Source organism: Sphaeramia orbicularis, unplaced genomic scaffold (assembly GCF_902148855.1).
Source record: "Sphaeramia orbicularis unplaced genomic scaffold, fSphaOr1.1, whole genome shotgun sequence".
NCBI lineage: Eukaryota > Metazoa > Chordata > Actinopteri > Kurtiformes > Apogonidae > Sphaeramia > Sphaeramia orbicularis.
In genome coordinates, this window is record NW_021941551.1 from 76,490 (window position 1) to 99,700 (window position 23,211).

Here is a 23,211-nt window from a genome sequence, read left to right on the forward strand (position 1 = left end):
TATCTGGGGTGTCGTTAGTCGACAGATAAAAATTTATTTGATTTTTAATTTCTTCCACTCCCTGTTTATTCAACAATAAGCTGTTATCAAACCTCCATATCTTTGATGTATGCTTGTTTCCAAAGGCTAAGTGTAAGGCAAGTGGGCCATGATCTGATAGCATTATTGTTTCATAATTGCAATATTTTATTAATGAAAAAAGTTTGCTATCTATCAGAAAATAATCTATCCTGGTGTAAGTATGATGAACCGAAGAGAAGTAAGAATACTGACGCGTATTAGGAAACAGAGTTCTCCATGGCTCTATTATTTTATAGGTTTTCATAAATGTATGTATGGTTTTTGCTGTTTTAGATAAAGTGGCTGGTCTATGCGATGACCTATCAAGGACTGTATCCAATACAGAGTTAAAATCCCCTCCAATTATCAGCTGGTGAGAATCTATATCTAGTAATTTTGACAATAATGAAGATATAAATTGTTCATCATCCACATTGGGGGCATATATATTTACTAATGTAACTAGATTATCATAAAGTTTGCTGGTCACAATGATGTATCTCCCATAGGAGTCTGGCTTTATTTTTGAGGCAATAAATGGAGTCGTTTTATTTATTAATATTGCTGTACCTCTACTCTTCCCACTGAAGTTGGAATGAAATATTTGTCCTATCCATTTGCTACGCAGTCTGTTATGATCTTGGTTTTTCAGATGTGTTTCCTGTAGGAAACCTATATCCATTCCCAGTTTTTTCAAATGTGCTAGAATATTACCTCGCTTTACAGCTCCGTTAAGTCCTTTACAATTCCACGATATAAATTTGACCAGGTTTTGCGGCATTGATCCAATTAAAGAAGTACTGTAATCAGTTGTCATAACTAGTTATTGTGTGATTAATACATCTTATTTCAGGCTTCTTATATGATGTCCTCCTGAATACAAAACAGTTTTGAACTAAACAAAAAATTAGCCCCTTGGGACTAAACCTGAATCCCTCTCTAACTTTCCCCAAACCGAAAAAACAGATATAAAAAATATAAAAAGAACATCCTTCGCAGAGGATATTATCCAACCTTAAGAGGGACATAGGCATTTGACTTACCACTAAGCTCCATAAGATTACATATTGTTAACTTCTGCATTATCTTAATAACAACTGTGATTCATCCTTCAAAATCCTTCAAAATGGTAGCCCTTTAATACTAAGTTCAGGTATAACATAAATAAATTACATTTACTAAATTTAGTTCCTTTCCCCATATTCTCAACCACCTATTTGGCTGAAGATAAATAATAATAATAGTGAGCCAACAAGTCAATGATTAATAATTATATCAATAAAGTAAATAGATAATTGTTTAAATAAACAAGAGGGAAAACATGGGAGAAGGAGAGAAGGGAACTTACAACAAATCCAAGTGGGATTACTCCACCAGAGAACATATCAGGTATGATGAGACATTGTCTATGAATAATTATATTTTTTTCAATATTGTCCGATATTTTTCCTCAGCTGTTTCTCCTGGTGACTTTGGGCTTAGGTTTAGGCTTCTTTAATCCTCACCTTCACCAGGTGTAGTCGGGCCATAGGTTTTGATGAAATTTTCAGCTTCCTGTGGGTCTGTGAATGAGTGCCTGGTGTTGTTCACTGTTATTACCAGCTTCGCAGGATAATACAGGCTGTACGGGACTCCAACGTTGCGCAGTTTCACTTTCACCGGGTTGAATGATGCTCGTAGTTTGCCGACCTCGGGGCTCAAGTCTGGGAAGATATGCACGGGAGAACCCTTGTAGAACAGGCGGCCTTTGCACCTACGTAGTCTCAGAATTTTCTCCTTGTCAGAATAGTGGTGTAGGCGAACAATTATAGCTCATGGGCGCTCTCCTCTCCGTGGTTTGGGGGCGAGGGTCCTGTGAGCCCGGTCAATGATAATGGGTGATTCGAAGTTTTCTTCTCCGAGCACCTCGACAAAAAAATCCGCTGCAAAGCGGCTGGGGTTCCCCGCCTCCGTATCCTCGGTGATCCCCACTATACGCAGATTTTGCCTGCGGCTTCTGTTTTCGAGGTCCATACATTTCTCTTGTAGTTTATCTTAGTCTCTCTTTAGAGTTTCGTGTGCTTTTTCTACAGCAGTTATTCTGTCAGAAGTATCACAAAGCGACCTTTCCATTTCTCTGTGTGTCAGCGGTTTCAGTGTGGACTTTATGCAGTGCTTCTATTTTCAGTGATAATTCTCCTCGTAGCGTATTAATGTCCGCTTTCGCTTCTTCCCGGAGCAAGGAGATATCTTTCCGTATGTCTTGATGCATGCTTTCTATCTGCGTTTTTATATCGTTCAACATACCTTCGCGGTACGCTCGTAGTTCATTTCGAAGTGTCCTCACAGAGATAGCTGAGTCCTGTTCCGCCATTTCAGGTGTTTCTTTTGCGCGTGTTGGAGCCGGTGAAGTTTGTAAGGTTTTCTGTATATATTTTCGACTGCTTTCTTTCTTCATAGTAAACTAAGATGTATTGAGAGGGCTTGAGGCTTGATATAATCCAAAATATCGTTGTTTCATTGACACAGAAGGTTTTTAATTATCAAAGTTTAGAGGAGCTGCCTTCAGCTGCTGCTTACTCCATTCGGCCGGAAGCGGAAGTCCTCTCATTTAATTTTTTTTTTACAGTATTAAACTTTAAATTAACAGTTTAATCTCATGAATAGAAAATAAATATTTGTGAAATTACGATACATTTGCAAATGTATTTTAACTGTTTTTCTGTGAAAAAAAGAAAAAAATTCTTTTAAAAAAATTGAAATTTTCTGGTTCTTCACAGTTCCAGTTTTTTCCTGTTCTTTTCCATTTGACATGTAAAATCACAGTCCGTTTGTGTCATTTCATTGATATTTTCCAGGATCTGAAAAATACAGGAAAAATCTGTCAAATAAACAGTGAAAATTCTGTTCAATTACAGATTTTTTTGTACAGTGTGTGTGAAACTACTTTAAGTTGCACCAACTGAACATGGTGACAAACATAAGAAAGTACATGTTTAAAAAATGTGCTTATACAAGCAAAGTCAGTTCCACTGGGTTATCACTACTGGGTTACACACCTCGTTTCAGAGGAACGAGGATGAACGACCAAAGAACCAAATAACCTGACCACCGCACACATTCAACTGGAACTGCTTTAATGTTGAATTTGTGGTGTTTTTCTTTTCTGCTTCAGCCTTCCATCAAAATCTCTCTGGAAAATCTGACCCAAACCGTCCCAGTGGTTAAAGGTCCAACCTTAAATGTACGTACAGGGGGTCAGCATGACCTGTGCACACATTCTGCATGATGCAGGTGTGTGTGTGTGTGTGTGTGTGTGTGTTTTATATCTGATGTGTGTGTGTGTTTTACATGTGATGTGTGTGTGTGTGTTTTATATCTGATGTGTGTGTGTGTGTGTGTTTTACATGTGATGCAGGCCACAGTCAGGTGCACTTTGGAAAAAGAGAAATCTAAAAGAGATGTGGATCACTTTCTGAATGACTGTTTTAGCACAAACGTGAGTCGACTGTTCCACATTTACACTCGTTTATAAAACTAACACTGCAGTGTACTTTTATGGAAGTAACTCTGTCTCATCAAATTTGGAATTATAAAAGACATTGAATTTCTAGTACTGAATTTTTTGGACTGAAATTAATCATCTGAATTTTTTTGCACCAGCATTTTACACCTGAATTTTAATTTAATTCTAAATTCTTGAACATAATTGAATTCAGAGACAAACAATTCAGATACTTAATTTCAGTGCAAAAAAAAAAAATCAGATATGTAATTTCAGTGTAAAAAAAAATTCAGATGCTTAAATTTCAGTGCAAAAAAAACAAAAACAAAATTCAGATATTTAATTTCAATGCAAAAAAGTTCAGATACTTAATTTCAATGCAAAAAAAAAAATTCAGATACTTAATTTCAGTGAGAAAAAAAGCTCAGATACTTAATTTCAGTTTTAAAAAAATTCAGATACTTAATTTCAATGCATTAAACAAACAAACAAAAAAAATTCAGATACTTAATTTCAGTGCAAAAAAAAAAAAACTCAGATACTTCATTTCAGTGTAAAAAAAAAAAAATTCAGTGGCTTTTATAATTCCGAATCTGATGAGCCAGATTTACTTCCACGTGTACTTCGTCCTGACCTTCTGTGATGTGTTTCCGCTGCAGGAGAATATTCCATGTGAAAATGAAACATTTGGTGAACTGTATTTCTTCCACTTCATGTGTCTGATGGCCCAGGCCATCAACGTGACCCTGCAAGGTATCCATGACTCACACACATGACACAGAACCACAGGCCACACCCACACACCTGGATTCATTCACTGTTTATTTGTTTACAGGATGTGACTATGGTGAGTGCACACCACAGACTGCATTATGGGTAATGTAGTGAACGCTGACTTCCTGTGGGTTTAAGGTGGACGTGTGGGTGTTTAAGGGTTAAAGGTGGACGTTTGGGTCTTTAAGGGTTAAAGGTGGACGTTTGGGTCTGTAAGGGTTAAAGGTGGACGTTTGGGTCTGTAAGGGTTAAAGGTGGACGTTTGGGTCTGTAAGGGTTAAAGGTGGACGTTTGGGTCTGTAAGGGTTAAAGGTGGATGTTTGGGTCTGTAAGGGTTAAAGGTGGATGTTTGGGTCTTTAAGGGTTAAAGGTGGACGTTTGGGTCTTTAAGGGTTAAAGGTGGACGTTTGGGTCTGTAAGGGTTAAAGGAGGACGTTTGGGTCTGTAAGGGTTAAAGGAGGACGTTTGGGCCTTTAAGGGTTAAAGGTGGATGTTTGGGTCTGTAAGGGTTAAAGGTGGACGTTTGGGTCTTTAAGGGTTAAAGGTGGATGTTTGGGTCTTTAAGGGTTAAAGGTGGACGTTTGGGTCTGTAAGGGTTAAAGGTGGACGTTTGGGTCTTTAAGGGTTAAAGGTGCACGTTTGGGTCTGTAAGGGTTAAAGGTGGACGTTTGGGTCTGTAAGGGTTAAAGGTGGATGTTTGGGTCTTTAAGGGTTAAAGGTGGATGTTTGGGTCTTTAAGGGTTAAAGGTGGACGTTTGGGTCTTTAAGGGTTAAAGGTGGACGTTTGGGTCTTTAAGGGTTAAAGGTGGACGTTTGGGTCTGTAAGGGTTAAAGGTGGATGTTTGGGTCTTTAAGGGTTAAAGGAGAATGTTTGGGTCTGTAAGGGTTAAAGGAGGACGTTTGGGTCTTTAAGGGTTAAAGGTGGACGTTTGGGTCTGTAAGGGTTAAAGGTGGATGTTTGGGTCTTTAAGGGTTAAAGGAGAATGTTTGGGTCTGTAAGGGTTAAAGGAGGACGTTTGGGTCTTTAAGGGTTAAAGGTGGACGTTTGGGTCTGTAAGGGTTAAAGGTGGACGTTTGGGTCTGTAAGGGTTAAAGGAGGACGTTTGGGTCTGTAAGGGTTAAAGGTGGACGTTTGGGTCTGTAAGGGTTAAAGGAGGACGTTTGGGTCTGTAAGGGTTAAAGGTGGACGTTTGGGTCTGTAAGGGTCAAAGGTGGACGTTTGGGTCTGTAAGGGTTAAAGGTGGACGTTTGGGTCTTTAAGGGTTAAAGGTGCACGTTTGGGTCTGTAAGGGTTAAAGGTGGACGTTTGGGTCTGTAAGGGTTAAAGGTGGACGTTTGGCTCTGTAAGGGTTAAAGGTGGACGTTTGGGTCTGTAAGGGTCAAAGGTGGACGTTTGGGTCTGTAAGGGTTAAAGGTGGACGTTTGGGTCTGTAAGGGTTAAAGGTGGACGTTTGGGTCTGTAAGGGTTAAAGGAGGACGTTTGGGTCTGTAAGGGTTAAAGGTGCACGTTTGGGTCTGTAAGGGTTAAAGGAGGATGTTTGGGTCTTTAAGGGTTAAAGGAGGATGTTTGGGGCTTTAAGGGTTAAAGGTGGACGTTTGGGTCTTTAAGGGTTAAAGGAGGACGTTTGGGTCTTTAAGGGTTAAAGGTGGACGTTTGGGTCTGTAAGGGTTAAAGGTGCACGTTTGGGTCTGTAAGGGTTAAAGGTGCACGTTTGGGTCTTTAAGGGTTAAAGGAGGATGTTTGGGGCTTTAAGGGTTAAAGGTGGACGTTTGGGTCTTTAAGGGTTAAAGGAGGACGTTTGGGTCTTTAAGGGTTAAAGGTGGACGTTTGGGTCTTTAAGGGTTAAAGGAGGATGTTTGGGTCTTTAAGGGTTAAAGGTGGACGTTTGGGTCTGTAAGGGTTAAAGGTGCACGTTTGGGTCTGTAAGGGTTAAAGGTGCACGTTTGGGTCTGTAAGGGTTAAAGGAGGATGTTTGGGTCTTTAAGGGTTAAAGGTGGATGTTTGGGTCTTTAAGGGTTAAAGGTGGATGTTTGGGTCTTTAAGGGTTAAAGGTGGATGTTTGGGTCTGTAAGGGTTAAAGGAGGATGTTTGGGTCTTTAAGGGTTAAAGGTGGATGTTTGGGTCTTTAAGGGTTAAAGGTGGATGTTTGGGTCTGTAAGGGTTAAAGGAGGATGTTTGGGTTTGTAAGGGTTAAAGGAGGACGTTTGGGTCTGTAAGGGTTAAAGGAGGATGTTTGGGTCTTTAAGGGTTAAATGTGGATGTTTGGGTCTTTAAGGGTTAAAGGTGGATGTTTGGGTCTGTAAGGGTTAAAGGTGGATGTTTGGGTCTTTAAGGGTTAAAGGTGGATGTTTGGGTCTGTAAGGGTTAAAGGTGGATGTTTGGGTCTGTAAGGGTCATTTAATGTTTTTTTTACGTATTCCTCTGGTGGATTTCAGGAATGTTGCAGCAGATTTCCTCTTCTTTCGGTGAGTCGTCCATTTCTGTTTTTGTTTGTTTCTTGTTTTTTTTTGTCTTGGTCTTTAAAATACTTAACGTACTAAAGCTTGGTAATGCTCCCTACTTAAAACAACTGTTTGTCTTTGCATGAACGTCGTCTCCTTATGATGCCCCCCCCCAACATGTCACATGACAGACAACAGCAGGGGTGTCAAACATAAGGCCCGGGGGCCAAATGGGGCCCGCCAAAGGTTCCAGTCCGACCCACAGGACGAATTTGTGAAATGCAAAAATTACACTTCAGATGATGACAGAAAATGTTAGTTCAGGCTCCACATACAGACCGGGACAAATATTATCATAACAACCTCTAAATTCTCACAAGTCCAATGTTTTTCTTTTTGTAAATGTAAATATTTTCATGTAATTTTCCTATATTTACACTCAAACAAACTACAATTTCACAGAAAACGTAAATATCCTGAACAAATATGAAAAACCTGAAATGTCTTCAGAAATATAAGTATAATTTTAATAATATGACTGAATATTTGGTGTATTTGTAGATCCACTGTGATCTGTAAGTTGTAATGAACATGACATCAATGATAAACTGAGGCACAGTAGTGTTCAAATGACACTGATTTTTCTTCACAAATTTTAGGCTGTTCATGTTCTTCACATTGTTTAAAAGGGCAGTTTGTAGATGTGAACTTTTTCATCATGTAAGGAAAGTTCAGAGCTGACATTATTTCTATATAATTCTGTTCTTATTTCACTGGCTCAGCCCACTTCAGATCCAATGCAGCTTAATGTGGAGCTGAGCTAAAATGAGTTTGACAGCCCTGGACTACAGAACCCACAGCTCTGAAGAGGTCTGGAAAGAGTTCAAGTGGGAGGGACCATGGGTTGGAAGTCTTTTTCCCTTTTTTTCCCTTTTTATTGTATAAAGCACAGGTGTCAAACATAGAATAGAATAGAATAGAATAGAATAGAATAGAATAGAATAGAATAGAACAGAACAGAACAGAACAGAACAGAAGAGCCTTTCTGGTCATTTGACAGTACAAGTCCATCATATGAAACTGAGTTGGATGATCAGGGACATGGGCCCGTGCAGCTGTGACAGCGCTGCCACAAACGCTGTTCTTCACAAACTGCAGTGAAGAACAGAAGATCAAGCAAAGCACAAATATACGACGAATATAAGACCACATGCTGGAATTTTTCATGGATTTGAAAGGGAATTGGGGGACAGCGAGAACATTAAGACAGACCGCAGACGTGAAGAACAGTGGGGGAAGGGAAGCTTGAACTGTGGAATAATTGTGGAACGTGTGCAAAGATAAAGAGACTCCAGTGGGTCACTCTGGAACATGCGTCCCGGGGGCCTAATCCGGCCCCCCAAAGGGTCCGGTCCGGCCCTGGGGATGAATTTGTGAAATGCAAAAATTCCACTGAAGAAACTGAACGATCCCTTTAGTTCAGGTTCCACAGTCAGAACCATTTAATCTCCAGTGGGCAGGATTCAGTCAAATACTACCAGAATAACAGAAATAATGACAACAGCAAATTTTTCTCTTTGTAAATATAAATATTTTCATGTATTTGCATTAAAACAAAGTATAATTTCGCAAAAACCTGAGCAAATATGAACAACCTGAAATGTCTTAAAGAGAAGTAAATACAATTATAGCAACATTCTGTCTGTTCTTAAACGTTTTGTGTGTTTGTAGATCCACTGTGATCTGTACGTTCTAACGTACATGTGGAAATGAGAAACTGAGGCAGAATAGTGTTCAAATTACACTGATTTTTCAGTTTGTTCATGTTCTTCACATCTTTTAAAAGGATAGTTTGTAGATGGAAACTTGCTCATAATGTAAATGTCCTTTTTTCACTCTAAAACACAGGTGTCAAACATGCGGCCCAGGGGCCAAATCCGGCCCGCCAAAGGGTCCAGTCCAGCCCCTGGGATCAATGTGTCAAAAGCAAAAATTACACTGAAGACATGAACAATCAAGGATGTTCAAATAATTTTAGGTTATTTCAGTGTAAAGTGATCAGAACCAGTTAAATATTATCATAATAACCTATAAATGATGAAAACTGTAAGTTTGTCTCTGTGTTTTAGGGTAAAAAAAGTACAATTACAAAAAAATACTTACATTTACAGACCAGTTTTTTACAAAAAAAAAAAGTGAATATCTGAAATGTCTTAAAAGAAGTATGTGGAGCTTTAATAATATTCTACTTGTTTTTAAATAATTTTGTGTATTTGTTTAATTGAAGATTTTTTGCTTAATTAAATTTTTTTTTTTATTTGCTTAATTCAAGATTTTTTATTTTTTTTTGCTTAATTCAAGACTTTTTTTTTTTGCTTAATTCAAGATTTTTTTTTGTTTGTTTTGCTTAATTCAAGACTTTTTTTTTGCTCAATTCAAGATTTTTTTTTTCTTTTTTGCTTAATTCAAGATTTTTCAGACCAGTAAAATACTATCATAATAACCTAGAAATAATGAAAACTGTAAATTTGTCTCTTTGTTTTAGTGTAAAAAAAAAAAAGTAAAATTACACAAAAATGTTTACATTTACAGACTAGAATATTACAAAAAAAAGTGAACATCTGAAATGTTGTAAGAGAAGTATGTGAAATTTGAATCATATTCTGTCTGTTATTTAATGTTGTGTGTGTTTGTAGATCCACTGTGATCTGTAAGTTGTGATTCACGTGTATAAATGATAAACTGAGGTGTAATATTGTTCACATTGCACTTATTTTACTAAAGAATTTTCAGGTTGTTCACATTTGTTCATGCTGTGTTCACGTACAGTTCGTAGATGTAAACATTTTCATTAAAGAATTTGCTTTTTTTCACTCAAAAGTTCTTATCCTAGTACTTATATTCTTTTACTGGTTCGGCCAACTTTAGATCAGATTGGTCTGAATGTGGAACTGAACTAACAGGAGTTTGACAGACCTGCTGTAAAGTGTTACTTGGCGACAGATATACAACTCCTCAATACAGTGACCGTATAATAAGGCACAGGACTGGCACCAAATATGGGCGTGTCCATGTCCACAGAGCCAATCAGATGTCCTCATTTGTCCTCTTCCAATCAGCAGTAGGATGTGCTGTTGTCCCAGATCCAATCATGGACACTGTCCCATCCACTCATTGTCCTCTTGTGTCCACAGTACTGGACTACATGTAAATGTATCACACACACAGTACCCAGCATTAGCCTTAGCATTAGCATTAGCGTTAGCATTAGCCCCTGCAGGTGTAGTGGGACCACCTGCAGATCTTCATGTCTCTGTGCTCAGAGCTGATGAACCTACGCTGGTGCCCATGAAGGTGGAATCCAATATTTGTACGTCTGCTCAGGAAGTTTTTATGACTGTGATTTGTTCTTGGTCGATGGAGTGTGACTGGGACGAACGAGTAGAAACAGGAGGAAACTATGGAAGCCAGTCTGTCTCATCAGATTTTGAACTTTAAAAGCCACTGAATTTCTAGCACTGATTTTTTTTGCGCTGAAATTAAGTGTCAGAATTTTTTGCATCTGAATTTTTTGCACCTGAATTTTTTTTCAATTCTAAATTCATGAGTATAGTTAAATTCAGAGACAAACAAGTCAGATACTTAATTTCAGTGCAAAAAAAATCAGATAAATAATTTCTGTGCAAAAAAAAAATTCAGATACTGAATTTCATTGCAAAACAAAAAATCAGATACCTAATTTTAGTGCAAAAAAAAGTTCAGATACTTAATTTCTGTACAAAAAAAATTTGGATACTTAATTTCACTGCAAAAAAAATTCAGATACTTAATTTAAGTGCAAAAAAAAAATTCAGATACTGAATTTCAGTGCAAAAAAAGTTCGGATACTTAATTTCAGTGCAAAAAAAAAAATTCAGATAATTAATTTCTGTGCAAAAAAAAAAAATTCAGATAATTAATTTCTGTGCAAAAAAAAGTTCAGATACTTAATTTCAGTGCAAGAAAAAAAAAAAAAATCAGATACCTAATTTTAGTGCAAAAAAACTTCAGATACTTAATTTCTGTACAAAAAAAATTCAGATACTTAATTTCAGTGCAAAAAAAATTTGGATACTTAATTTCAGTGCAAAAAAAAATTGGATACTTAATTTCAGTGCAAAAAAAATGTGGATACTTAATTTCAGTGCAAAAAAAATTTGGATACTTAATTTCAGTGCAATAAAAAAATTCAGATACTGAATTTCAGTGCAAAAAAAAAATTCAGATAATTAATTTCTGTGCAAAAAAAGTTCAGATACGTAATTTCATTGCAAAAAAAAAAAAAAAATCAGATACCTAATTTTAGTGCAAAAAAAACTTCAGATATTTAATTTCTGTACAAAAAAAAAAAAAAAAAATACAGATACTTAATTTTAGTGCAAAAAAAAAAAAAGTTCAGATACTGAATTTCAGTGCAAAAAAAATCAGTGCTAGAAATGCACTGGCTTTTATAATTCACAATCTGATGACACAGATTTACTTCCATCTTAAAGGAAGGTTTGAGTCTGAAGACGAACTCACGTCTGTTTTAGACACTTGAACTGCAGAAAGTACGTCAGCGCTCAGAACAGGCAGCGTTCTGTGTGTAAACAGGAAGTGCTCGCCACCGCGACGCCCACAACGTTAACAAGTCGAGAAAATGAAACAAACTCTGCTCCAAATCAAACTTCATGAGTGTGTCAGAAAAACAGACCGTGCACATGAACCTCAGGAAGCAGACGCTCTGGTGCAGGGGTCCAACATACGGCCCCTGGGCCAGAACCGGACCCCCAAATGGTCCAGTCCGGCCCCCAACGGGACCTGGACCGGACCACATTAAACAGCAAGTCAAATAAATAAGAGCAACAGAACCCAGAAAATACTCTGAAATAGACTTTTTACAGTGGACTACCCTTGAAATAGACTTTTTACAGTGGACTACCCTTGAAATAGACTTTTTACAGTGGACTACCCCCTGAAATAGACTTTTTACAGTGGACTACCGCCTGGAATAGACTTTTTACAGTGGACTACCCCCTGAAATAGACTTTTTACAGTGGACTGCCCCCTGAAATAGACTTTTTACAGTGGACTACCCCCTGAAATAGACTTTTTACAGTGGACTACCCTTGAAATAGACTTTTTACAGTGGACTACCCCCTGAAATAGACTTTTTACAGTGGACTACCGCCTGGAATAGACTTTTTACAGTGGACTACCCCCTGAAATAGACTTTTTACAGTGGACTGCCCCCTGAAATAGACTTTTTACAGTGGACTACCGCCTGGAATAGACTTTTTACAGTGGACTACCCCCTGAAATAGACTTTTTACAGTGGACTGACCCCCCCCTGAAATAGACTTTTTACAGTGGACTACCCCCTGAAATAGACTTTTTACAGTGGACTACCCTTGAAATAGACTTTTTACAGTGGACTACCCCCTGAAATAGACTTTTTTTTTTTTTTTTTTACAGTGGACTACCCTTGAAATAGACTTTTTACAGTGGACTACCCCCTGAAATAGACTTTTTTTTTTTTTTTTTTTTTTACAGTGGACTACCCCTGAAATAGACTTTTTACAGTGGACTACCCCCTGAAATAGACTTTTTACAGTGGACTACCCCTGAAATAGACTTTTTACAGTGGACTACCCCCTGAAATAGACTTTTTACAGTGGACTACCCCTGAAATAGACTTTTTTTTTTTTTTTTTTTTTACAGTGGACTACCCCTGAAATAGACTTTTTACAGTGGGGTACCCCCTGAAATAGACTTTTTACAGTGGACTACCCCTGAAATAGACTTTTTACAGTGGACTACCCCTGAAATAGACTTTTTACAGTGGACTACCCCCTGAAATAGACTTTTTTTTTTTTTTTTTTTTACAGTGGACTACCCTTGAAATAGACTTTTTACAGTGGACTACCCCCTGAAATAGACTTTTTTTTTTTTTTTTTACAGTGGACTACCCCTGAAATAGACTTTTTACAGTGGGGTACCCCCTGAAATAGACTTTTTACAGTGGACTACCCCTGAAATAGACTTTTTACAGTGGACTACCCCTGAAATAGACTTTTTACAGTGGACTACCCCCTGAAGTAGACTTTTTTATCCAAGTACCCCCAACTGTCACTTCAGTATTTTTGATTAAAAAGTGAGTCCAAATGTGTTCCTGTGCCTGTGCCCTGAACCCCTGGTGGGTTTATTCTGTCCATCAGATAAATGATCAGTCACCTGGACTTAGAAACAGCTGACTTCACCGAGCAGCTTCACTGTACAGTCAATGTCACCTCCAATTTTAGGTCCAACAACAACAGCAACAGCGACAACAGCAACAACAACAACAATGACAACAACAACAACAACAACAACAGAATTACTGTCACCAACAACAAAGACATTGGAAACAACAGTGACATTGTGTTCATCAGCGTCTTCATCAGTGGTGTCGTCTTCCACATCAGTCCAACCAACACCCACAACAGCAGCAGAGTCAAAGACAACACTGACTCACAGCAATGGTAAGATTTACAGAGTTAAACTGGAGCACAGGGGGTCCCAAAGAGGGGTCACAGCCCCACAGGGGGTCCCAAAGAGGGGTCACAGCCCCACAGGGGGTCCCAAAGAGGGGGTTGCAGCCCCACAGAGGGTCATAGGACACAAGTGGGGGGTCACCAGATGACCTTCAGAAACCTCTTGATGTGATCCCTGAGGTAGGGTTAAGGTCAGGGCCAAAGGGGGTCATCCAAGGTCCATAAGTCCTGCCATGAACTGGTTCCATCGGTTCACTGAACACAGGTGTGTCCACAGATGATCGTCCATCTACTGATGATCCTCCATCTACTGACGATCCTCTGTCTAGCTGGATGAGGAGGTGTGCTCCTCAGACTGGGCTGGTTCAGTGAACAGGTTGGACCCAGTCCACGGAAGGACGACAGTTAGATTACCCCCCCACCCCCAGAGCCAGTGTGTCGTTGTTCCCCCCAGTGATGTGGAAAAGGAGCCACTGAGGCTGCTGCTAACACAGATGCTAATGCTAACACCAATAATAACACTGTCCATAATGCTACAGCAAAATCTAAAGCCATCACTAATGCTACACACTTGGTTTGTGAAGTTCATGCTGACGCTAATGCTAATGCTAATCTACCTAATCTAATCTAATCTAATCTAATCTAATCTAATTAATCTGAAATAATCTAATCTAATCAATATGATATCTATCCCATAATATCCAACTCTATTCTGACATTAGTCCTTATTGTTTTGGATCCCAGAGCCTGTTAGAACACAAACACCTGGAGTCAACAGGTCCACAGACTGGGGTCCGTTTGTGGATAAGGATATAAGACCAAACCTTTATGGGTTCCATGTATGATATTTAGTGACATGTAACAAAGAGTTCTTATATGGGTCTTCACTCCTATTGGGTGGAGAGGCTTAGAAATAAAAAAAAATAAAAAAAATAAAAAAAATAATGATGATGATGTTCCACAAGAACGAGAGAACTGAAGAACAGAAAAGAACATGTATTAGACAGATCCAGTGTTTATCATGTATTAGACAGATCCAGTGTTTTTACCTGAGGCAGGATCACAAAGGTGTGCCAATATGAACAGACTGACCCGAACCCTAACCCTGTGTGTGTGTGTGTGTGTGTGTGTGTGTGTGTGTCCTTTGTAGAAGATGGACAAGTCGACAAACAGGAAGATGGACCAAGAACCAGTGATTGTGAAAGACTGAGTACGTAAACTGAACCCACATGCACGACCCAGAGACAGACGTAAAAGTTCACAGTGTTTATTAAACACAATGTTATGTGACAGCTCTCTGATAATGATAATGAACAGAATCTTGAGAACACAGAATCCCGGGTTCTTCTCAGGGTTAGTGAAGCGGACCGGAGACGAAAACCCACGGTCCGGAACGGTAAAGCACGTCGGGAGTCCGACTAGGGGAGAGCAGAGGGAAGTCAGTGGCAGAACCAGGTCCTACATGGGCAGGCAGACAGAAAGGCAACAGGACATATGGATCAGGCTAGCTCACATACCGTAGAACAGGTGATAAGGTCGAACACATGTTGAGTCATTGGAGGCAGAAGCACAGACAAGGGTTAGGCAAACAGGCACGAGTCAGAGAAGGCAAACCAGGTCAAACACAGACAGACAGACAGACAGGATCCAAAAACGCTGGTAAGTATAGCACGAGGAAAATTCAAACTGGCAACGAACAGGAGGAAACACAGGATTTAAATACACAAGAGGGAGGGAAGACAATGAGACACAGGTGGAACGAATCAGGGTGGGGACAGGTAATCACACAGGTGACACAGATTAGGGACAGGAAGTAAAGACACCAGACATGACACAAGAGGAGAACTGAACAAAATAAAACAGGAAATGACAGACAAACAAACAAGACAGACAAAACCAGACTAATGTCTGGTGGCAGATGTAACAGTGGTAAGAGGAATGATCTGTACTGAACTACGATAGAACTGAACTGAATAGAACTGAACTGAACTGAAAAGAACTGAACTGAACAGACCAGAATAGAATAGAATAGAAGAGAAGAGAAGAGAAGAGAAGAGAAGAGAAGAGAATAGGTCTTTATTGCAAAAAATACAAAAAGGCTAAAAATATCACATAAAATACTGAAAAATATTGGCAAATCCTACAGATCGTCACACAGGCCAGATGTTGGTCCCTGCTTCGGCCTTCCGGCCTGTCGCACCTCCTCCGGTGCCGATGCGGAAAGGTGTGGGGTCATCAGCTGGAGGCTGCTGTTCATGGATGTCTTGCCCCCTATACCAGTACATCTCCCGGCGGGGGGGCAGTGGCGTATGGGGATGTCTCCCCACCACTCCCTGCGACTGCCCTTACTGGGGTGCTAGTCCCCATCCACCCTCCTTCCTCTGAAGCCACAGCTAGTAGTTCGCCTTCTCGGCCTCTTCTCCCAACTCTTTCACCGCTTTCCACAAGCTTGACTCCGTCAACCCAGCACTGTGAAGTACATGGACTGCTGCCTTGCCAACAAAACCCCTGCTTCCCACTTCCACAGGGTATACCCTGGCTCTCCAGCCAGCCTCCTGACACTCCGCCACCAGCTCAGAGTACTTGAGGTGTTTCCTCTCGTGGGCTGCTGCCATGCCTTCTCCCAAGGGATGGTGAGTTCGATCATGTGGACTGCTCTCTCCACTGCGGACCACATGACGATGTCTGGCCTGAGGGTAGTTGATATGATCTCTCTCGGAAACACTAGCTGTCTTCTTAGATCTGCCAGCATTTGCCACTCCTTCCCTGGTCTCAGGATGGTGAGTTCCTGCATGGGGGCTTTATGCATCTCACCTGGCTTGACGAAGGCAGTTAGTGCAGGCCTTGTTCTTTCCTGGGTGCGGTTCGCTGTCACCCTGCATCCTTCCAGGAACTCTGCCAACTTGGCTAGCACTTGGTCATGGCGCCATCTAAAGCGTCCCTGGGTCAATGCCACCTTGCATCCTGACAGAATGTGCTGGAGGCTAGCCTTGGTGGTACTGCCCAGTGTACAGCCTACCTCACTCCTGAACCACTGGGTGAGGTTCTGGGGGCATGGGAGGGTGTCATATACTGCTCTGATCAGGAAACTCAGTCTGCCTTGCAGAGTCCTCCAGATGTCTGCCCAGCTGATGCGTCTCTGCACAGAAGCCTCCCATCTTGTCCAGGATCCTTGGCTGCCCTGAGCTGTCGCCTTTATGTGGAAGTGCTCCTGCTCCACCCTGGTGACCTCGTCCACCACCATGATCTTCCGCTGCCTCTTGGTAGCTTTGGACCAGAACTGCCATGGAGCAGTCCACCCTAGGCCAGCACACCCTGTCTGGGTTTCCCCCATCACCTCTTTGTGTTGCAGGATGTAGATGGCCTTCTCTGCCTCGGCAGGCGCTTTCCACTTGTGACCTGTGCGGATCCGGGCTTTGGCATTTCTTACTAAATGGTCAGCGAAGTCCCTCATCTCTGGCAGAAGGCGTGTCTTCTCCTGTTCGTGCCCAAGGCTGATGGATTTCAAAGGGAGCTCCATCATGTTCCATCCAAATAGGCCAACGTCAGAGAAGCAGTGAGGCAGTCCCACCCACCTCCTGATGTAACCATTGGCTAGACTGTCCATCCTGCTGACCTCTGACATGGGGACCTCACAGATCTTTAGGGGCCACATCACACGTTGGTAGAGTGTGTGCTGGTAGCACCACACCTTGTGCTTCCCTGGGAGCTGGCTTTGGTCAATCTTTTCCAGTCCCTCAACAAGTTGTTGCTTGGCCTGCTTCCCCATCTGTCTGTCAGACAAGTCTGCTGTGGACCGCCTCCCCAGGCTCTGGAGTGGCTTTTTAGTGAGCTTTGGAAATGGTGGTCCTCCAGCAACAAAGGTGCTCTTGTCTTGGGGCACTCCTTTCCTTATTGAGAGACTTCTTAACTTCTTGAGAGGTCAAATATGAAATGTACAAATCCTACTAATTATCCATGTGATTTAATGCTGTTCATGGGTCACTGTAGTTGAGATACTCATGAAATCTGTTTTTCTTTGGATGTTTTGGACTTTAACTCCAGTGTGTGTTTTCATTCATAGATGTAACTCTGCAGATCCTGGTGTCTGTGTTGGGGACGGTGGTCCTGGTCCTGGTCCTGCTCCTGTATGTGCTCTGCAAACACCGAAGACAGCAGAGACAAAGACCAACACACATGGACACGGTGAGGAACCAGGGTTTGAGGTCCAGCCTGGTCCACTTCTATGAGGTACTCACCTATAGTCCAGGTCCAGGCTGGTCCACTTCTATGAGGTACTCACCCATAGTCCAGGTCCAGGCTGGTCCACTTCTATGAGGTACTCACCCATAGTCCAGGTCCAGGTCCAGGCTGGTCCAGTTCTACTTATAGTGGGTCTGCATGAGGTACTCACCCATAGTCCAGGTCCAGGCTGGTCCACTTCTACTCAAAGTGCAGTGATTTTCAAGTTGGGGTCTGGACCCCACATGGGGTCGTCTGGAATTTCTAGTAGTTGATAAAAAATTAAAACTTACTAATAAAAATGAACATTATATAACAGTGGTTGAAACCTTTTTTGGCTCATGACCTCATTTTAACATCACAAATTTCAGGCGACCCCAGACATTCAAAACAGAGACTTTTTTTTTTTTGCTAAAATTAATTTGTTTTTGATTCTGTAATAGTTTGCTATAATATGTTGCAAATAAAGGTTAATTGTACTCAACATTTTGTGTGTTCAGGGTGCAGATGTGCTGATGAACTGCGCTGATGGGGACCCTTCACAGTCCCAGGTGGGTTCCTACTGTCTGTACTGTCTGCATGTCCAGCCTCACAGACGCTGGGACGCTTCCAGCTGTTGACAGTCCAACAGCCTCTGCTGGTCCTCCTCATGTCCTTTTGTTAGTTCAACCACTGCCAACACTTGTTTTCCTGTCACCGTGGGGGGTGAAGTCACACAGCCGTGAACTGTTCAGTCAATTATTAACCGACGCAAGAGGAAGACAATCCTCTGGAAACACACAACAGCAGGCTCTTATCAGTGAGTCCCATTAGAAATATGTTAAGGACATGGCCACCTTAACCCTTAAACACCCAAATGTCCACCTTAAAGACCCAAACGTCCACCTTAAAGACCCAAATGTCCTCCTTTAACCCTTAAAAACCCAAACGTCATCCTTTAACCCTTACAGACCCAAACGTCCACCTTTAACCCTTAAAGACCCAAACATCCAAAAATGGTGGGTTAAAGGTTTATATATATATATATATATATATATATATATATATATATATATATATATATATATATATATTTAAAACCCTAATCTAAATGTCAGAGCCTGTCAGTAGGCAGTTTTCTATGCAGATGCAACTCAAATTTCACTGGAGTTTTTAAGAAAATTGCCAAAGAGAATGAACAAATAAATAAAATAAATAAATAAATACATAAATAATGCCTGTGTAAATGAATGTAAAGTAAACGTGTGTTTAATTGAGCAGTAGAACTCACAGTCCGTGTGGGAAGTGTTGTGTCAGTGCTGCTTCTGTTCAAACATGTGTCCCACTGGTTTGTGTTTCAGCCAAACTCATCAGGGACAGACGCAGACGCAGACGCAGACGCAGACGCAGAGCAGACGAGCAGGCTGATGCAGGTAACTGGGACACGTCCTCATCTGAGCATGTCCACTGTCCATGATGATGTCCTGAACACTTCTGTGGAACTGGAGTTGTGTTTAACAGAACCCATTAATCAGACAAGTACAGTCTACTCTCGTTATACCGCCAACTTCCGTTCACGGCCAAATTGGCGGTAAAGCGAAAATGGCGTTACAACGGGTTGCGTCCATAATGTGCATGTCTTTACTATATGATGTCTATGCTGCCTCCGTTAACCCGTTCTAATTGCGTTTCTAAATAAATCTTGATTCTGTTATGTTGTAAGGCAGGGATCGGCAACCTTTAACACTCAAAGAGCCATTTCGACCCGGCTTCCACGGAAAAGACAACACTGGGAGCCGCACCTCGGAGGTGCCATGGCGGCGCACCTCGGAGGTGCCGCGCCGCGACGCTGGCGGTATAACGGTCGGGAAATCAATGGTATAAGTGTTGTTTGTGCATGGAACTGGGCTGGCGGATGGCGATAAGCGGAAATGGTGGTATAACGGCGGGCGGTTTAACGAGAGTAGACTGTATGTTTTACTGAGTCAGTGAGCTAACAGTTAGCATTAGCTCACCTTTGACCTCCCGGGCTCCTTTAGCTCCACCCTCTTTACCCTAATATGGTCTCTTCAGCCTCCAAAGCTGAGGGTGCCAGTTGGTAAATCCACCGTTGAATATATGATTGTACAGATGGAACTGGACAGGGTGCATTAAAAAAAAAAAAAATAATAAAATAAATAAATAAATATATATATATATATATATATATATATATACATACACACATATATATCAGGGATTAAAGTTCTCCGTCGCCACGACGGATTTCCGTCAAATGGAAAAATTGAGGGGGAAAAAAGTCATATTGAAGTAACTTCTACACGTGTTTCGCGGAGTCCAGTCGGCACCAGGATCCTGTCGTGGGTCTGCTGTCCTGGGTCTGCTGTCCTGGGTCTGGGTCTGCTGTCCTGGGTCTGCTGTCCTGGGTCTGGGTCTGCTGTCCTGGGTCTGGGTCTGCTGTCCTGGGTCTGCTGTCCTGGGTCTGGGTCTGCTGTCCTGGGTCTGGGTCTGCTGTCCTGGGTCTGCTGTCCTGGGTCTGCTGTCCTGGGTCTGGGTCTGCTGTCCTGGGTCTGGGTCTGCTGTCCTGGGTCTGCTGTCCTGGGTCTGGGTCTGCTGTCCTGGGTCTGCTGTCCTGGGTCTGCTGTCCTGGGTCTGGGTCTGCGGTCCTGGGTCTGGGTCTGCTGTCCTGGGTCTGGGTCTGCTGTCCTGGGTCTGCAGTCCTGGGTCAGTCCTGGGTCAGTCCTGGGTGTGCAGGCTCAGGGGGCTGACAGGTTTCCCAGTGCTGATAATCAGAGGACTTGTGTATTCTTCTGTCAGGAGGACAGGCTGATGACTGTTTCTGTTTGGAAGGAAACTCTGCTCATTCTGTGCCTCACAAACACATGGACCAGTTCAGCTTCACTGAAGTTCAGCCTCCAGACTAACTGGAGTTTAGTGCGAACAAGGAGCTTTCATTATGAAGGAACCACAGCGAAAAGGGAAGAAGACACAACTGATCTGCATGGACCTTCATGTTTGGGTTCACAGCTGATCTGCTCTGGACGGTATATGACTAGTGTGTGTGTGTGTGTGTGTTTGTGTGTGTGTGTGTGTGTTTGTGTGTTTGTGTGTGTTTGTGTGTGTGTGTGTGTGTGTGTTTGTGTGTGTGTGTGTTTGTGTGTGTGTGTGTTTGTGTGTGTGTGTGTGTTTGTGTGTGTGTGTTTTTGTGTATGTGCCCTTCCCATGCGTGCAGCTGTGCGTGCCGCGGCCTTACGCGGTTACGCGCCCGACTGCATAAGTGCTTTATTTGGACCTGTTTATCATCTTATTTCTATGTGTGTGGTACAGTACGCAGATCAAACTGAATGAATGAGGAACAGCCTTGGTATTTGCAAAGCCACTGTATTTGAAATCCCCTCAGAGAGGATCTGGAACGGAATAGAAGTTCTGTTTCAGCTGACGGAATTTCTTCCAATCAAAAGAGAACATGATATTGTCGGGGGGGGGGGGGGGGGGGTGTTGTGGACGCAGGTTTGACGACGTACAGATTATTTTGGCTAGCATATACGACATCATGGACACGTTTGTAGAGGAAGGTGCTGAAGTGGAAACTACTGGAAAAAAACAGAAGCGTACATCTGGAATGGCCAAGCTTGAAACTTTTGGTTTCAGTGCCAAAAAGCAGAAAAAATAACAGATGAGTTGGTCAGGGTTACATTTACAGACATTTTCCCCAAAATTCATGTGCTGTTGGAGTTGGAGTTATGTTTTAGGAGTTCCTAAATTGTTAAATAAAAAGTTTTTCACTCATTTTTTGCAGTAAGGTTTTTTTCTAGTTATTATTTTCACTTGCTTCAAAGTTTTTCATCCCCTTTAAAATTAACCACAGAACACCAAAACTGACCTGAAGCTTTAAAAATGTTCTGGGGGAGGACCCCCAGACCCCCCACCAATACCACTCATGACATGTTTTCTCTCCATGTTACTAATCTTCTACACCTGCACACTCTCCCATTCAGTGGGTTTTACAGTATTGACAAATGTAACTATATAAACTTGTACGCTATAGTAGTATTGGACTGCATCATTTTTAATAGTGGCCAATGATTTTGACCCGAAGAACATTTTGAAAAATTAGCCCCAGTTCCACATTTGATCATTTTTGGACTTTTCTTCACAACATCTACAGTTTTCCATTTTCCAAAATTCATCCAAAATTCCAATCGACTCCGATTCTCCTCCAGTTGGATCCACCTGTAGCTTAGAACAGTCTCTTGTATGTGGAACTAAATTGTCCACATCCACTGTGGAATGTGGACTCTGTGGACATTTACACTGAACACTGAAAATCCCATTTCCCACACATTTAAAATTAGAACTCAACTAATATTGATGTGAATTGAATCTAATTGGACAGACACATGACTGGGACCAGATTCAACTGTTTGTGTGTATGGAACAACCTGGAAACTGTTGGATTTACACAGAAACAGTGGAACCACACATGCACAGAGTTCAGGCTGAAGGAGGAGCTCTGAGTTCTGAACACTGGTTTCTGACACTGAATTCAATTCAAATCCTTTAACATTAGAACCAACAGGATCCAGTCTAGGTCTAGGTCTGTGTCGGACCCCTGTCACAGTCAGTCTGGGTTCAAACATGTTCCATATTCACACTTCTACAGGGTGTATAAAATAAAAGAAAACTGTACATTTTTTAAATTTAGCCCCAGTTCCACATGTGATCCTTTGTGGACTTTTCTTTTGTGTGGGTCTGTAGGTAGAGGACTGGAGGACATGGGTCCACATTTACAGACCCAGGTTTACATGCATGAGTGAACAGGAGCAAAGTCAGCAGCTCAGGTTACAACTGCTTTGAGTCAAGTACAGGTGGGATTGAAATCCAATCAAAATACATGGGAGGGGCCAATGGGAGGGGCCAATGGGCATCCATCTTGTTTTCCACAGATTTGCCAGGTTACAGCATTAACACTGTGGACACCATGTCAGGTTTATTTGTTTACCCATGGACGCTGTTCTGCCTGTGAAAGGAAATTAGACTGGTTTAGACTGAAAATGACACTGAGGACAGGGTTAGGGTTAGGGTTAAACTGTGTTGCACTGGCCTAATGATCTGATTACTTATTGGAACAGGGATAGTGTTGTGGAAGGGAACCAGGACTTTCATGCAAAGGACACAAGTTCAATCCCCAGGCAGACCACCAAGGCAGAGGGGAGGGCCCACCCCATCCACTTCTTTAAAAAAAAAAAAAAAAAAAAAAAAGGGTGGGGGGGTGATATTGAAAAAAAAATAATAATAATAATAATGAGATTAATTTAAGGGGGGGGGTTGTCAGGGCTAAGATCATGGTTAGCGCTGGGGTTAGGATCAGGGTTAAGGTCAGAGTCAAGGTTAGGGTCAGGGCGGGGGTAAGGTTTTGGGTTGGGTTAAGCTATCCTTGGGGAAAAAAAGAAGGGGGGGGTATATTAAATCAAATTAGTAACTAATTGTGCAATTAGTAAAATTCATAGGCAGCCCTAGGGGAGGGAGGTCTAAATAAGAGGGCAGAAGTGCTAGAATAACAAGAAGTGCTTCAAACATCAATTCAAACCACAAACCATGCAATAATTGGTTAAAAAAAAAAAAAAAAAAGTTAAGTGTAAGTGATGAAGAGAAGTGCTTAAGGTTCAGAACAAACAAAGCATGCCAAAATAGACAATA

At 41.5% G+C, this 23,211-nt stretch overlaps 1 protein-coding gene across 1 annotated transcript in view; it reads left to right on the forward strand.

Annotated features, from left to right (window-relative positions):
* The window catches only part of LOC115416085 (uncharacterized), a 67,288-nt gene that overhangs the window by 39,689 nt on the left and 4,388 nt on the right, over nt 1-23,211 (forward strand). Inside the window, exons 4-13 of the mRNA XM_030129792.1 lie at nt 3,215-3,283; nt 3,458-3,538; nt 4,204-4,297; nt 4,380-4,391; nt 6,755-6,784; nt 13,081-13,299; nt 14,462-14,521; nt 17,375-17,496; nt 18,033-18,083; nt 18,873-18,944. Coding sequence (XP_029985652.1) covers nt 3,215-3,283; nt 3,458-3,538; nt 4,204-4,297; nt 4,380-4,391; nt 6,755-6,784; nt 13,081-13,299; nt 14,462-14,521; nt 17,375-17,496; nt 18,033-18,083; nt 18,873-18,944 — 810 coding nt within the window. The remainder of the gene's footprint in view (nt 1-3,214; nt 3,284-3,457; nt 3,539-4,203; nt 4,298-4,379; nt 4,392-6,754; nt 6,785-13,080; nt 13,300-14,461; nt 14,522-17,374; nt 17,497-18,032; nt 18,084-18,872; nt 18,945-23,211) is intronic.